Consider the following 17,541-nt stretch of genomic DNA (forward strand, 5'->3'; position numbering starts at 1 on the left):
TGTGACTTGGGGACAGGTTTACAACCCTGTCAGTCCCATCCATTGCTCCCACTGTTCACTGTTCACGACTGGGCACAGTCATGTCTCAGTTTCAGAAAGCATTGAGTGGATTACATGTTTTCTACTTCTGGTGGAGTAGAAGATTTCTCTTGGTCCAGATCCTGGGTAGGACCTTTGTGGTTCAGACTTTGGTCTTTATTGGTAGTAACACTTTCTTGAGCAGCAGTTGGAAATGGTGATTCAACTTTGTGGGGCAAGTCTATCAAAGAAACAATACAATTAAAGCAGTCTAGAGCACTTGGTTGGCAGTGAAGCATGACAGTGAAACCAGCTGCCAGAGCAGTGCCACAGCTCACACAGGTGCAAGTATTACAGTAAGTGTGTCATGCAGTCACTGTGCTGGTACTGTGATGGTAGGATTCTATTATTTTCATTTATTTGGTGAATTGTATTACGTTGCAGGCTGTCTTACACTGAATTACTTTTAATTGTTCTAATATGATTCAAGAAGAGGAGGAAATTAATGTTTTCTGCAAGAAAATGTCTGCAAGCATATTAAACACGAGGGCAGCTGATTAGTGCTACTGAGCAAACCCCTCATTCATTCATTCACTAAAAAATATATTGTTTAAGCCTGCCTGTGAACTCAAAATTCAAATGTGCAATTATACATCCATCTTTCAGCCTTGCTGGGCTGCATGTAGGTGGATGTGGTTTAGGTTCCTTGTGTGTTCTCAAATTTTTTTTTTTTTTTTTTTTTTTCAAAAAAAGTCACTGGCATTTAAGCCATACAAAGAAAAATGGCCTCAGGGGAACCACCTCCAGTGCATCACAGGAGCTTTGTGCAAACAGTTTTCGATTACTCACTCCGGCCACACATTGGATGGAATGGTTTAAAGAATGTGCTGTACATGAAGGGATTGGTGGGGAGGATCACCAGACTGAGCTGCTCCAGCCCACGTCATTCCTGGATGACCTCCAAAGGCAGGAAGCAAAAACAACAAATGCTGAGCAGCGTGTTCCTAGGAGAGCCTGGTGGGGCACCGGCAGCTGCACATCCGGAAACTTTCCCCTTCCAGGACATGAGTAAAGTTTTGTGCACAGCATTCCTGTGAGCATGGACAAAACTGCTCCTGCCACACATTTTACCAAGGCCATGGTTTCTGTAGGCTGGATTAGCTGGACCGAGAGTAGTCCCACATGTTTCATCATGTACTCAGGGTAGTCTTAGGTACAACATAAGCATTTTTAAAATGCTGCAGCCTGACCTTGTTTCTTTGTTGTTTCTGAGGTTAAGCTAACTCAGTGGTTGCTATCTGGATGCAAAAAGCAGCAGCAAAAACAGCAGTAATGTGGTGGGAGGAACATACTTGTGCCTCCTCATTTCGTAAACTTCTTTCATATTTTGCCTCTCAGTTGATTTTTCTAAACCCTTTTCATCCATGTTTCCACATTTCACCTAAATTATAGTGTAAAAGTTAACATTTGTTCAAGTTATACTTAACTGAATAGTGTCCTCATGACTGATTTCACAATTAATTTTTTTATATATGCCACATTGTTTCAAAGTAAAACTATGCTATCTTGCAATATTTGGATTACAAGCATAACCCAGATCTTCAATCTGAAATTAATTTGGACCTGACAGTTTTTACTGTCATGTCATAGACACGTTCTTGTTTCTCCTCTTGCCCATAGTTCATACTCTGATGGACTCTGTGCAAGTCTTTTTGACCCTATGAGGTAAGGCAACCATGAGATAAGGAGAGCGATAAATCTGGTTTTGCCTTCAAATGACTGCCTTAACTTCATATCTGTAATTTCCCTTGGTTTGGAGGCAAAAGTCTATTCCTAAATAACTATTTCCTCCTTCAAACAGGTTTTTCCAGAAAATTTTTAGCTGTCCCCACCAAGCAGCACACACCTTCCCAACCACTTCTGAGTCACCCTTCACTAATCACCCGAAAAGGTTACTCTCAAACAAGTTCTAATATTAGATTGTGAGATTAACTGTACTCACGGGCACCATGAACGGGCATGAGAAACTGTAAATAACTGAGATTTTAAAGCATCAAAAGAGAAAGAGGAAAAAACAAAATCAACAAAAATATGTTTAAAAATGTGAGGATAGATTGATGTCTGAGATGAAAGGATTTGTGGGACAAGTGCCAGAGGGAAAGTATTCCCTCTCCTATACCATGTCCTCCCACAGCTCCCGACGCTGCTGCTCCTCTCTGTGCTCCTTGCGTGGGCACCTCCCATGGAATTTTGGTATTTCTTTATTCCCATTTGGAGGAACAGGTTATGTCCTATGCAAAAGCCGTAGGAGGGCTCCTTTCAGACCTTAGATAAGAAGTTTGAGGCTGGGAGGCAGTTTCTGCTATTATTGCCACTGAGGTTTTCCTGACTTTCCTTCTTTGTTGAATGTTAGTTGTAAAATTAAGTAGGCTCTCCCTTGAATTAGAAGAAAGTTGTGTAAATATAAAATGTATGCAATTCTTCTAGGCACCATATAAGCTCACTCAATAGTTGCTAAGACAAGAAAGTTTTTGACCTTAAATTTATAAATCGATTTAATAAAAATAATGTGGGAAGGATGTAGACTCTGAGGTAGTAACTTACTAAAACAAAAGACTGTAGGTTCTTCAGGTAAAGAGTAAAAATACACCAGGCAGAAAGGAAAGTGAGAGTTATTTTCCCTCCTACATTGATATAACATATTGCCTTTTCACACCCCAGGGGTAAAAATTCCCCAACAAAATGGAGCTGTTTCTAAAAGCACACACTGCCAGTGAATTGAGTGGAAATACTCAGAACCACAGTGACTTGTTTATTGGAGTGGGTGGTTGCTTTTTCATGGCTTTACTAAACATGTACCTGTTTTTCTAGCATCCTTCCAGTCCCTGGGGAACAGCAGGGCTTGCAGGGAGGGTGGTGCTGGGCACTGTGCCCCCAGGCACAGGAACACTTCTGAGCAGGTGTTGGAGCTGGCAGGGACGATCTTCTGTTTAGATAGGGTGTAAATACTGGACTATGTAAGCATGTCCCTTGCTGTCTGGTCTGACTGATTCCCAGAGCTAATGTACATAAACACCCTGCCCTATTGGCTATTTCCAGGAGACTGAAGCCAAGGTAACTATTTATGTTAATATTCACTTTATGGAAAAGAGACACAAACGTATTAAAGGGAGCAGGCACCACAATTGAAGGTTTTCCTCCTTTTCCTAAAGTTTCGTGTCCTTTTACACCAAATGTAAAATATATTTACAATAACGTCTTTTGGCACAGACTGTTTCTTGAGGCACCCTCTTCTACACTGAGCTGTGTACACTGTATTTTCTGTTCACCAGACTAAAGATGTGTACCTAAAGCAGCTCTGAGCCTGACCAGAGTCATATGTTGGGATTCAGACTCCTCAGAATATTTGCATCCCCAAATAACCACAGATATCTGTCTGTGAGCCCAGTGGTGATGAAATACAGTGGAGCTGTAATACCTTCTTTGGCTTGTGATCTAACCCTTGCCAAATACCTCACTGGGGCTTCTGGGCTTCTGCCTCCAGCACCTCATAGTTCCAGTGTTCCACTATCCAAATTCTGGATGAACTCACATTATTATGACCAAGATTAAGCCTAGAATCAAGTAAGATAAATTAATCATAGGCTTCTGTGTGCCAGGGATATAAACCGAAGAAAACGTGCCATTTCAACATAAGGTCATTTTTAGATCATCACCATATTCCCATAATTTACTCTTTCATGTAGTTTTTTACTCTTTCCCCTTTAAGAGTACTGATTTTTAGAAACAAATGGTTGCAGGAGGTTCCCTGTATGTTGTTTTGGGGTTAGTTTTGATCTGGAAAAGATTTTGCTGTTTCACAAATCAGAAAAGTGTTTTTCATTCCAAAATGTGCTCCAGACCTCATTAAAATAACAGCTTTTCCTGCTTTCAGGATAGCAAATCATTTCTATGTTAATTTTCCTGACATTTTTCTCTCATTTTATGAGAGCTACCCTGCTTAGCTAGGAAAATAGTTTGTCAGAAAGAAGGATGTCTCGGAGAGTGTCATTCACTGCTTGAGGAAGTCAGTGCAAAACCAAAAGATTGATATTTTTTAAACACAAACCCCAAAATCGTGGCACCCATTGTCTCATTGCTATATGATGAGAAGGGAGCAGGAGCTGTAGTAGCTGCATTGACTATAATCACACCCCAGTGGAAGAACAGATTTCTGGTAGGATTTAAGAATTAAGCCAATGGCTGTTGTATTAAAGCATAACCCAGCAATGTTTTTTTCTCTAATTATTACAGAGTGGAGAAAGAAGAAAGGCTTACTGATAGATACCTGTTAGATGGACACTCATCCATACTCCTGCCCTCCCTTGCCTTCTCCTTCCTCTGGTTCCTCTGAGGTCAGGAGTGAGAATTAACAGCACTTCTACCCTATAACTTCACCCAGAGCTTAACCAGCAATGTTTTTGCTCAGTGAACCTCTTGTATTTTCCTTTCCTTTGCCAACACTCACCAGCCTGAATTCCTCCTCACCAGCACATGCTGTTTGCTTCCCCTCCAGCATTTCGTTATCCTGATGTAACTACATTACTATGGAGTTTGTGATGAGTAAAGTATCTCTGCTATGTGTGTGCTAACTGGTAACTCAGCAGAAACAGCAGCATTAGTTCAGAGAATTCAATCTTCTTTGATTTTTTTATGTATACCACACAAATTAATTATTCCTTGTACAAATACTCAAGTTTCTCCAGGTAGCTTATTATTGCTATTTAATGGTGTGACAGCATAGGGACATAACTCTTGTTTTTTCCATTATAATCCAGTTGTCAGCAGTTATGTCCCACTATCAGCTGGACTCCACGACAAATCCCCTGCTCATGTGTCAGTATCTCACAGTGCACTTTGTGATCCCATATGGGCACCCTGTGCTACCTTAGGCCATAAGTTATTTTATAAAAAGGGCACTTAAAAGCAGTAGAAAACACCAATGGAAAATGTGAAGCAAATGTTCTTACCTGTAAATCCATGAGAAACTAAGATGGATGGCCAATTTAGGGATAAGGTGCTGTGGTTGGCCAGACCATATACAACTTAAAATACACAAAAAACTACATCTTTCATGTTTTGTAGGCATTGGAGGAAAGAAAAACCCAAATAAACATATTTAAGTGCTGTGCTGTGACCTTACACTTATTTAGCTGGTTAGTTTGCACTTTCCTAGGAGTCCCTAAAAATAAACTGAAAACATCTTAAACTACTTATGACAAGTAGAATGGCAGGAAAACTCTATTGTTTCCAAATGTGCATTGAAAAAAATGAGTAAATGTGAGCCTGCTCTATAAGAGAAAGAATCTTACTGGAAGAACTTAAAGACCTTACAGTAGAACTCTGACTGAAGCCATATGAAAGTAAGACAGTGAGTCTTGTTGCTTAACAAGATTTTATCTGTCAGTATAAAGTTAACCTTCAGGTCAACTTCAGAATATATATTTCAAAACTCAACTAATACACTTACACTTGTGACTTAGTGAAAACTTGCTGAAAAGGCAGTACAGACAGAGACTGATACAGGTCTGTCTTCTTCTGAGCCATTTCTGCCTTGTATAATAGGAAGACAAAGGCAGAACAAATGTTTGAAAAGTTTACTGTGACCCACTTGGAAATAAGAGATTGTTTCTCACCAGAACCAAGCCAACATTCAGGCCAAAGATATGGAAATGTATTTATGAAAAGGGAAGGAAAACTTGGAAATTAGGTGTCAAGGACAGACTAATGACATTCTGTATGTAAATACTTCTAAATTTTAGTTAATTTAGGGCTCTCCCCTGGCTTCTTCAAAATAAAAGTGCAAAAACTTAATCATCTTCTTCCTCTAAAACAGATAAATGTGCTGTTTCTGGGCCTTTTTATTTGCACACTTTCCAAAGTTCATTCACTGTTTAAAAATAAAATAAAATTTAGTGTACTATTTCTGTATCAGAACATGGACAGGGAGTATCACCAATTAATGTAAAATCAAAAACATACTGTCTAAGACGTCTTTCCCCACTTTAAACATGTAAGTTGCAAATGAACATAATCAGTGTGTGATTAAGGTTTCCTGTGAAACTTTGTCATCTGTCTGTGAGCAAACTCAGGCCGTGTGTGAGTCAAGTGCAGCTCCAGGAAAGGTAATACAGGTCTATCCTTTGAGGAGGTGCTTATTCAGGGTGGATGTAAACTCCAGAGAACATTTCTATGCCTTTTGGGTATAATAATATGCAGCTGCCAACTCTTAGTGAATCTCACCTTGGCCAGTTGTGCTTGGAGTTTGTTCTTTGCATCAGATACTTCAGCAACATGATTATTAAAGGCTAAGTTAATGCTGGATAAATGATTCCATAGCTCCTCAGATGTGCACTCCAGTCCAGCCTCTGCATCCTTTCAGGGCAGGACAGAGTTGGCCCCTGCATGTTGAGAGCACCTGATATTGTCTCCACTGAATTTAGCCCAGGAACTTGTTGCAGGAACTGAAACACTTGTAAGGAATTTAACATAACTTGCAGCCTGAGCCTCTGGCTTCAAAACTGCTGCTGCAGTGTAAACTACTGTCTTTGGAGTTAAATTCATCACTTTCTTTAATGCTTTGCTTAGCCTGCTAGATCACTCCTCTCTTCATCCAAGTATTTAGTGTGTTCTATGAAAAGTACAGATATTTTACTTACCAAATTGAAAGGCTGACACAAACTTCTGTCTGCATTTAAACTTCTTTCCAACACAAAACTTTTTTTCTAAGAATTTTGCCTGTATGCTAAACTCTGCAGGGATATATCACTATATTTTGGTTTTCACATTTACTCTACATTTTAATTGAACCCTGGGAGTAAATATTAAGGGATGCAAAAAGAAAAGGTTAATTTTGGTTTTATCAGTGCTTGTTTTCTCAGTAACCTTTCTTCAGTTTTTCATAGGGTATTCCTCTGTCTCCAAACTGAAGTACCTATCTTCCTAAATGATTTGGAATTCCTTAGTGCTGCACACTTATTTAGGCAGCTGCCCTGAAAAGTTTCAGGCAACCAACCTGATAGTAAAGTACATAAGTCAGTCTACAGAACCTGAGCTGGCTGTGCTTACAGCTACTGATCCAGACAATCTTGGTGTATTTTCTGCAGGATAATTGCTTTGGGATTTTTTTCCTGCTCTACAATCTGATGGATTAATTCATCTTCTCATCAGAAAATTAAATTTCCAAGTGGGTTTCCATCTTGACTATCTGAAATACTTAGTACTTAATCTGTTCTTTAACATTGCTTTTTCAGGTTGTAATTTATCCATCTGGGTCTATTGAGGCAGAAAACACCTGCTCTGCTTCTGAGTGCTGCAGGTATGTCTCAGACTGCCAAGTGGTTTCAGGAAAACATTAGTGAAGAATGTAGTTTCTTTGGATAATGGATGGTGAGAAAGGAAAAGGGCTGCAGAACTTATCCACATGAACCTGCTTTTTACTAGAGCTGACAAGAATAATTTTATTCATTGCTAATCCTAAAAGTAGGTAGTGTTACTGGAGTCAGCAGAATGCCTGCCAAGTTTCCTTCGGATATGCCCTCGTTTCAGTAGTGAATGAGGTGATCTTTTAATGAAAAGCAGAGCATAAGTAAACAAATAATACTGATTTTTTTTTTTTCTCCTTCCAACAAGACAGAGTCGTTATCATTTGAGATTGTGAAGTACATTCACCATTCAAGCACTGCTATGTTAATGATAAAGGAACTGACAAGTCATTAGCACAAAAACACTGCCCTCTATTGCAAGATGCTCTGCTGCTGCTATTGCACTTGGATTGGATGCAGGGCTTGATGAGGACACTGCTAATAAACAGTTTGAAAACTGCCTACAATTGGGACATTTCAGTTCAGTAATTTTCTTTCAGTCTATAACACTAAAGCTATGCCAAATGGACTAATTTCACAACAACCCAAGCTCTTTCACAGACAGTATATTTAGTCCTTGGTGAACATTTATGTGCTGTTTGCTGCACTTACCTGCACACCTCAGCTGAATTTTTATTTGGTTTGATGTGGTTTTGAAACCTGAAAGCCACAGAACAGCGTAAATCAAAACAAGGGGGGACCCTGCACAGTGGAGTTTGAGGGCAAGGAGCCAACTGCAGCAGAGCTGTAACCAGGACCCAGGATGATGATGGAGGGTCTCACACCAGGGAAAAACAGGGCCCTGAGGAGAGAGAAGCCACTTCTTTCTATATCACTTCTCAAAGATAAGGTCTGGGCTGAATCAGGCTCTTGCTTACAGCAGGGAGTACGCACAGTGAAGGCTGCAGCAGCCACTCGTACTCACGTCTCTGCTGCTTTTTCCACTCCATGGTAAAAGTTGATGCTGTCCAATGTGTTCCTCAGGTTAAAGCACTTCTCATCAGTAAAATAGGCTGAGTTTTTGTCAGAAAGATCCTTCTCCAGGGCATGCTGTACATCTCTGTTGACATATATATATATATACACACACTGCGTTACAGCGTATCTTGTCTCAGAAAGCTGCAGGACGTTACCCAGCGAAAAAAAAGGAGAGATAATTTTAAAGAAATGGTCACTGTCAGTTAAATTTATCTTCTCATGATGTTTAAAACCTACATAAATAAACTATAGGGCAGTGAGGGACAAGCAGTGGAGCCACACACAAGGATGTGTAAACAGGGTAAGATTGATACTGCAAATGCTCACACACACAAAAAACCCTCCTCCTGCAGTAACTGATGGAACTAATTCTCAGCAGCTGCCGAGGAGGGTAAAGTTATTGCTGAGCATGAGATTGCAAGAGTGCTGGCAGAGCCCTGGGCTGAGCTCAGCCTGGCTTGAGCACTCCAAGGCCTGGTGTTCACCCAGAGAGCCCTGCACAAGGAGCCCCTGCTGGCTCAGAGCAAGAGGGGTGCTAAGGAAGAGATTCACCTTTCCCTTTTTGGTGCTTCTTGTGGGGAACGTTCTCTATAACTTTAGGAACAGGAAATAAACAGTTGGCCCCAAAAGAAAGATATTTGAACACGTACCTCAGTTTAATCTGTGGAAAGTCCTGCAGACATCAGTGAATCTAATCCATATGTTTGACAGGAAGCACAGACCTAAAGTGCCATACTGGGCTGTGGTCTTACACAGAGCCAAATTTTTCATGGGCAAGGTACAGTATAAGTTTCTGATATGTCTTCCTGGCCAGTTTTCCTCCCACCACAGACATTTGAATTTGCTTAAACATTTGGCTCCACTTCCATGTAACATTTTCATTAGTTTCCCATAGAAGGAAATTACAGAGCAGAAGTTCAGGAGCTGTACAAGTATCCAGGGGTGATGAGCATTTCCTTGGGGTAAATACACTTGAAATGGGAAATGGGTAATAGCCTATTTATTAATGGCCAAAAAACAGACCAAGCTCCTCAATTACCTTAATGAAATGTATTTTCAGATTTTTTTCTAGGTTTGTTTTTTGCTCTGGTTTGGTGCGTTTTTTGTTTTCTAGGTGGACCGTCATTCAGTTTTTGTGTGCATTTTTCCAGTGCAAAGTGGTCACATTGTTTGATGGATTTTTCTAGACACCAAAGCTTTACTCCTGTGCCAACTGTTCCCGTGCTCTTGCTGCATCTCCTATGGTTGGGACTCTGAACATCGTGACATGAGAACTTTAATAGTGGTGGGAAAATGAAGGAAAGGTGAAAAGGTTGTCAAAGCTCTTGTAAGAACATTTTTTTCCTCTTCAGACTAAATATGGGACTTGGGTTTAGTGCTGGACTAGTCTGGAAGCATTTTGAGGTAGGAATTGCCTTTTGGTGGATGTTGGTGGGGTATCCCCAACAGGTCTGTCTGGGTGAGTCAGGTTACACACACAACTCTCTGCCAGGTGCACTGCCAGCCCAAGCAGCACCAAGACTTATCACCAACACTGGCAACTACTTCAGTTCTTAAGCTGTGATGTTACAAGTGGAAGACAGGACAAGGCTGTGCTAAGGCAGCCAGGGGAGAGACAGGCAGGGAGCAGGAATTGGGATAAGGTCACCAGGAATAGGGGCCATCCTGTATCACAAGCTGGTGCATACTTCCTTGGTTTGGAAAATTAATTTATTATTAATTGATTTCATTATTTTTTACTCACCAAGAACAGTGACTATCTGATTGCTCAGAAGTTGACTGGCCAAGTTAAGGCAGAATAATCTTCCAAATGAATGTACCCATTAAATTATTGGAAATTGTCTATCAGCAAGATACAGAATTAATATACTCAGAATTGACACGAAATACCGCAAGAACGCAATTTTACTGGAATGATACATAATTTCCTGGGTATGAAACTTGTGAAACACAGCAGTGAAGTGCATTCCTGTGTCACGCTGTCCTTGGCAGCTGTACAGTGCTGTGAGCTGGCTCAGTGCTGGAGCGCGGCTGCTTCCAGCGGCCGAGCGTGGTGCGGGCACAGAGCCCCCGTGCTCAGCCCCGGGACCCCGGAACAGCCGGGCTGCGGCACCGGGAGGGCTCCGTGCAATTAATGGTCCATTTATTCTGCCTAACGCAGTCCCAGAGGAGAAATTCCACGGTGGCTGCTGGCAGAGCTGGACCTGCCGTAGCTGCGGTACCGGAGACATGAGCCAGACCCCGGGGCGGTGAGCCCGGGGCGGGGCTGCTCGGGGGTGTCACCAGAGCCCCCCGGAGCAGAGTCCCCGGGGGTGTCTGTCAGTGAAGCCCTCCAGGGATGTCACTGAGGCTGAAGAGGGTGTCAGTGGATCCCTCCGGCGGTGTCACCGGAGTCCCCCGGAGCAGAGCCCCCAGGGGTGTCACCGAAGTCCCCCGGTGGTGTCAGTGGATTCCTCCGGGCGTGTCAGCAGAGGTCCCCGGCGGTGTCACCGGGTCCCCGCAGAGATGTCACCAGATCCCCCCCGAGCTGTCACCGGGTCCCCGCAGGGATGTCACCAGATTCCCCCCGAGGTGTCACCGGGTGCCCACAGAGATGTCCCCAGATCCCCCCCGAGGTGTCACCGGGTGCCCACAGAGATGTCCCCAGATCCCCCCCGAGGTGTCACCGGGTCCCCGCAGAGATGTCCCCAGATCCCCCCCGAGGTGTCACCGGGTCCCCGCAGAGATGTCACCAGATCCCCTCCCCGAGGTGTCACCGGGTCCCCGCAGAGATGTCACCAGATCCCCCCCGAGCTGTCACCGGGTCCCCGCAGAGATGTCCCCAGATCCCCCCCAAGGTGTCACCGGGTCCCCCTGAGGTGCCACCACGGCGCCGCAGCGCCCCCTGGCGGAGCGCTCCCGGCGGCCAGAGGCCCCGCCCCCGCCGGCCCCGCCCCCGCGGGCGGAGGTGACGCGCTGTCATGGCGGACGCGGCGGGCGCGGCGCGGCCCGAGGGTGAGCGGTCTGCGGGAGAGCGGCTCGGCCGGGACGGGCCCCCCGCCCGCCGCACCCGCGCCACAGCCCTCGCTGTGCCTTGCAGAGTGCCCGGGGACCGGCAGCGCCCAGGCGGGCAGCGCGGCCGCCTGCCAGGGATGCCCCAACCAGGGGCTGTGCGCGGCCGGCGCGGCCGGGCCGGACCCGGGTGAGTGTCGGGGCCGTGAGGGAGTTGGGGCGGTCCGCGCTGTTGGGGGGCCGTGAGGGGGCTCCGGGCGGTCCGAGGGCCCTGACGGAGCTCCGGGCCGTGCGGGGGCCGCTCTGACGGCCCGGTATCGCCCCCAGCCGAGGCGGCGGAGCTGCGGGCGCGGCTGCGGGCGGTGCGGCACACGGTGCTGGTGCTGTCCGGCAAGGGCGGCGTGGGCAAGAGCACCTTCAGCGCCGCCCTGGCGCACGGGCTGGCGGCCGACGAGCACAAGCAGGTGGGGCCCAGGGCTGGCGGGAGGGCACCGGCCGTGTGCCCCGCTCGTTAGGGCTTGGCCTTCGTGCATGAACCGCGCTAGGGTGTTCTCACTGCGTGAGTTCGCCCCGGGGGACGGCCCTGTGCCGCCTTGTTTCCAGTGGGGCGCGTTGGCCGGTTTGTTTTCCAGGTTGCTCTGCTGGACATCGATATCTGCGGGCCATCGATCCCTAAAATAATGGGTCTGGAAGGAGAACAGGTGAGTGAATGCTCCAACGTGTTGCTTAAAGGATTTCTGCTCATTGTTTCAATAACGTCTTTGGGCTCTGTAGGCTGAAAGCTCATAAAGGATTGTTTATTGGGAAGTGGCAGTGGGTAGGGAAATAAGGTGAGATGGAGGAGTTCAGCATAATTTATTTTGTAAAAGAGCCATTTGCCTTCAGGATGAGCAGTTCTGCAAAACAGCTTTCGTTGCATAGCGTCCACATACTCGTGATAGCTTAAAACCTGAGTAATATTATCATGATGGGCCTTATCAGCCCTCGAGTATTTTATATAAATATGCGAAGTCATGGGTGAACTTGCATAAGGGTTGAACAGTTATTGTTCACTTACTGATGGAGATCTGGTGCTCCTGCAGTTTTTACCTCAACTACCCCAATAAAGCAGGATTGTCCCTGCAGGCAGGAAAGCTGTTACCCAGGTTTGACTTATGTTCATGTTTTGTGTAACATCTGTATTTATTTCTCTTATAACTTTATGTTTCACTTCAATTTTCAGGTTCATCAGAGTGGATCTGGATGGTCTCCAGTGGTGAGTTGGTGCAGCTGTTTCAGAAAGTTTATTGGGTTTGTTTGGGTTTGGCACTGTGTTCTGTGTTAAAAAATGAGTGAGGGAGAAGCAGGAGGCACTTCTGTTAGTTCTTTTTCTAATTATTTAAATATTCAGATTCTATAGATACAAGATATAGAATATACAAGATATAGAAGATATACAAGATACATATACAGGATATAGAATCCATAGATTCTATCTTTCCAGATTTTATATCCAGATTTCATATTTATCCAGATTCTACATAACGTACAGAGAAAGCTATAGAATATATTTACAGGTACTATAGAATCTGGATGTACACTCTATAGGTTCAGAGTGTTAAATTTCTTTTGTTAATTATAGTAATACTGTATCTCTTGTTTACTGATTTCCCTACTGCGGGCAATAAATATAAATATAAGTTCCTCAGTTTTGTTATTTTGGGTATCAATCAGCTGTGTCAATCAGTATGTCACCTTTTCTGTGACAGCCAAGAAGTACCTTGCACACAAGGAAAACCTCATTAATCTTTGCAAAATGCAGGGCGAGTTTTGCAAGAGATAGCTTGTAGTGTGCTCTTAAAAAGGCAGCTTGGGCTGAGAGGGAAAGCTGGTTTTATCCTTTTGTTGTCTCCAGTGGTTCCATAAACTGCTGTAACAGCTGCATTTTTTCAGTTTGAGTGTAGTTTTTAATGCCCTGTGATAGAAGATAAGGTTCTCTGCCTTTATTTTATTAATGTCTTCTTCTCCAGCTGCTTCTTCTATAAAATAGGGCTTCAGAGTTGGTTTCTTTACTCTTTCTTCACTGCTCTGTTTCTCTACTTCTCTTTCAGTATGTTGAAGAAAACTTAGGTGTCATGTCAGTGGGGTTCTTGCTTGGCAGCCCTGATGATGCAGTCATCTGGAGAGGACCAAAAAAAAATGGTGTGTGTCAAGTGTATCAACAATGATTCGTGTACTTAAAAGATTTCAGTTATGTAAATATCATGACCTTTTTTAATAACATAAATATAGTGTAAGCTATAAGGAAAAAAGGAGTGAATGGTTTATTATTTCTTTAGTTGAACACGCTGATTTGGTGAAGTTAAAGGTCAGGTGATGTCTTTTTATTTATATTTTTTAAGCTTTGTCAAAATACATGGTTTTGTCCTGAAGCGGACAAGTCAGAAGAATCTTCTGCCTGGGCTACAGGAGTAGAATTACTCCCTAAAATCTGAAATACAGGGAGATTCTTTTTTTCCTCTTTTTTCACATTCTTCTCCTTTCTTTTAGGGCTGATCAAGCAGTTCCTCCGTGACGTGGACTGGGGGGAGGTCGATTACCTGATCGTGGACACACCTCCGGGGACGTCGGACGAGCACCTGTCCATCGTGCAGTACCTCAGTGCCACCCACATCGATGGGGCTGTCATAGTCACCACCCCGCAGGTATGGGACATGAATTTCCATGGAGAAGCAACTCACAAGTTAAAGGCAGTCCTGGGGTTAGAGGCTGTTGAACTTCAGAGAAACCTGAGGGTACAGAATCTCAGAGGACTGACTTTGTTGGGTTGTGCTGGCGTGTGAGTTGGGTGGGTGTCTCAGTGGAGCTGGGGATCCCACTGGATCACTAAACCACGGGGCAGTTCACAATTAAAAGCTTTTGTGATCCGTGTGGTGAAAGGAAATGCAGTGTTTCACTTCCTTCTTCAAAATTCACATCCTTGTGAATCTGTAATTTGCTCACCAATGGCTTAATGCTCCAAAGAATGTCAGTAAGAAGTTTAGTTTTTAAGTGATAGGCTGTGCATTGTTTGACACCTGTGAAGTAGCCTGTCACCTCCAGTAGGCAGTTTTGTCATGTGCATTTTTAAAAGAGAAATCAGCCCCTGGCAAGCTGAAACTCAGAATATGTCCAGTTCAGACAGAGGTTTTAGTGCCTGGTTTGGAGAGGAACAGGAGCAAAAGACGTGTAGTATTTCCACAGCAGCTGGAAGGATAACACGTAAAGGAAGTGGTGAGAGTGATACTAGAGAGGTGGTGAGGGAAGGAAAAGAGAACAGGAGAATGAGTGAGGGCAAGCATATATGCAAAAAGTCTGAGAAGAAGATATTTCAAATTTATTTTGGAAGGCGTAACAAGTGTAAGCCTGGTGGTTCTTTTCCTTGCTCTATGGACAATACCAAGGGTCCCTCTGTAGACTGAAAACGTGAAAAAGTTGCCTTAAAAGAACTGAAGATATGAGGTGAACATAGGAGATAAATGTGGGTGAATCTTGGTAGAGTCAGATTTTGAAACAGAACCACATCCAGTAGGCTGGAACTGTTGGAGCTGCTCTGTTGCTCCTCAGAATTGTTGCTAGAGCACATAGCACAGATTTTTGTTCCTCAAAATGTTAAGACAGCAGTAATAATTCATTATAAACTCTCCTTAAAATAGCTCTAAGGAGGTAACTGAATGGATTCAACATGAAAACATGACAATTAAAATATGAGCCTTTGCTAATATTTGTAGGAAATCTCGCTTCAGGATGTTCGGAAGGAGATCAACTTCTGCCACAAGGTGAAACTGCCCATCATAGGTGTTGTGGAAAACATGAGTGGCTTTGTGTGTCCAAAGTGTAAGGTAAGGCTGGCTGGGTGTTACTGCATTTTTACCGTGGCACTGTGTGTAAAACATTGCTCCAAAAATGCCTCGTTCTCAGAATTGCAATATTTTAACTCTGATTTTCCTGTTGTCCCAGAAAGAATCTCAGATCTTTCCCCCAACTACTGGTGGTGCAGAGAAGATGTGCCAGAATTTGAATGTTTCCCTCCTGGGTAAAGTGCCTCTGGATCCACAGATAGGTAAAGTTACTTATTGCACTGCACCTAAAACAAGTTGTTCCTCCTGTACTGATGTTATTACTGGAAAAGCCTGATGTGGGCACTGATGTCTCTTAGGTAAATATCCACTTTTAGATAGAAGGTTTTTTTGAATCTAAAGTTACTGGAACTGTGACGTAGCATGATGTGAATGAGGGAAGTGCTTTGGTAATTTCCTTAACCTGAAACTTTAATCAGTTAAGATTAGATGATGCATCTTTTCAGCTCTGTAATCATATTTGAAATACAACATGTCTTTCTCTTTGGTGCAATCACCTGGAAATGCAGGCTGAATAAAATCATAACCACTTCAAAGAATAATACCTTGTAGATGTTAAGCATTAAAACTAGTGCTTAACAAATTCTGCCCAAATTCTGTTGTGGGTTGTGAGGTGTCTTGGTTCCTCTTCCACCAGCTGTTACAATTAATACCTGAACTAATGACATCAAGGAACAGGTCAGTACTCCCAACACAGCAAGTGAAGGTTTCTGCCAACACAATTCCTCTGTAAAACTGTAAGCTGTGGTTGTAGTCCTATTACTGACATCAGGGCTTCCTAAAAGGAATAGATGTAGGTGGCTGTTTGAAAGGGTGTCACTGGAGTGGGATAAAGGGTAAAAAAAATAAAAGCTCATCTTTTCTTGTTGCTTTGCTTTTGTGTTTTTCTCTGTCCTTCAAGGAAGAAGTTGTGACAGAGGCCAGTCATTCCTGTCCGAAGCACGAGATTCTCCAGCTACATTGTCTTACAGGAATATCATTCAAAGTAAGTCTGAGAATCACTGTGCACTCTCGGTTCCGAGCACTGCTGCAATATATAAAGGTGTTAAACAGGATTATTTTGCCACAAATAATAAAACAGGAAATGTGCATAGCAATTCTGAAAGTAACAGCTGCAAATACCACGTTTGCTTCTGGGCATCGGTTCTGACAGGCTTTTAAAGCCCTGAGGAGACTGTGTTTGGTAGGTGGCTTCTGTGTTTGGTTCAGTCATTCATTTGCAGAGATGTGTGTGCCCTTCCTCTCACAGAAGAGTTCTGAGGTTCTCAAGCAGGCCTGTGGAGGGTGCTCTCCATAACCCATGGGATGCAGCTGGCTAATTATGCCTCCACTTCTAACTGGAAAGGCACAAAACTCCCATTCAAAAACCACCTAAAGAGCTGGTGATGTGCTGTTACAAAATGCAGACAGCTGGGAAATTCCTGAGGCCATTTTCACCGTGATAAAGGTCCAGCTTGAGATATTTGTACCAACAGGGGATACAGTGATGCAGCAACAACAGACTCCTGATGTGCAACTGAAATACCATTTATATTACTTTCTCCGTGTCTTTGCAGGAATTCAGGAGTACTGTGAACAACAACATTCTCTAGAAGAAAAGATGATCTAATCTGTGAATGGAATAAAAAATGTAGCTCTCGTTTAAAAGTAACTTATGCCTTGATCTAATAGAAGGAATGTATTCTTTTTGTATATTGCAAATAAATTCTTAATATAAATGTTCTTGCCTTAGTGTTTTCCATAGTTCAGGATTCTTGTAGTTGTTCACACTAGAAAGCTGTGAAACTGCATCTGCATATGGGTTAAGAGGTTCATTCTGTCTGTGGTGTCGTGGTACTAATAACCTGACTGTGAAGTTGGCATTTGAAGACACGGAAAACAAGATTTTGTTTAGGCAGTTGAATATAAAATATGCTGGGCTGACACTGGGGCACTGTGTAATGTAGCTGCTGTGGTGTGCAGGCCTTTGTCCTGCCTGCTGTGCTGGGATGAACTGTAATGCCTGGTTCTGTCTTAGAATAACTTTATTTAAGGGTCTTTCTTTCAAGAGGAGATCCATCTCTAGGGTGAAATTCAGTGTAGTATTACAGCACAAGTACAGCATTTTATTTATTTTTTTTTCCACAGATATCAAAATAAGATTAATGTATTTTAACAATACCTAACTGCCTGCTTCACACAGGCACTGTGTGAACATACCCCCTGAATTTTCTTCTATTTGACCCTGAGCCTCAATACTAAATAAACATTCAGTATCTTTAATAACTAAGAGG

The 17,541-nt window shown here is 43.4% G+C and overlaps 2 protein-coding genes across 2 annotated transcripts in view; one reads left to right on the forward strand and one right to left on the reverse strand.

The window, feature by feature from the left end:
- The window catches only part of TEKT5 (tektin 5), a 15,544-nt gene extending 6,019 nt beyond the window's left edge, over positions 1 to 9,525 (reverse strand). Inside the window, 3 exon segments of the mRNA XM_017808685.1 lie at positions 6,301 to 6,529; positions 8,347 to 8,540; positions 9,439 to 9,525. Of these exon segments, the coding sequence (XP_017664174.1) occupies positions 6,301 to 6,529; positions 8,347 to 8,540; positions 9,439 to 9,525 (510 nt within the window).
- Positions 9,526 to 11,531: 2,006 nt separating this feature from the next.
- NUBP1 (nucleotide binding protein 1) lies at positions 11,532 to 16,986 on the forward strand. The gene is made up of 9 exons (XM_017809088.1): positions 11,532 to 11,580; positions 12,023 to 12,091; positions 12,613 to 12,645; positions 13,481 to 13,571; positions 13,920 to 14,074; positions 15,140 to 15,250; positions 15,369 to 15,471; positions 16,170 to 16,253; positions 16,825 to 16,986. The coding sequence occupies exons 2-9, from the start codon at positions 12,071 to 12,073 to the stop codon at positions 16,875 to 16,877; spliced, it is 651 nt and encodes a 216-aa protein (XP_017664577.1). The 5' UTR covers positions 11,532 to 11,580; positions 12,023 to 12,070; the 3' UTR covers positions 16,878 to 16,986.
- Positions 16,987 to 17,541: the final 555 nt, after the last annotated feature.

This window comes from Lepidothrix coronata, unplaced genomic scaffold (genome assembly GCF_001604755.1).
Source record: "Lepidothrix coronata isolate B3197 unplaced genomic scaffold, Lepidothrix_coronata-1.0 Scaffold24, whole genome shotgun sequence".
Lineage (NCBI taxonomy): Eukaryota > Metazoa > Chordata > Aves > Passeriformes > Pipridae > Lepidothrix > Lepidothrix coronata.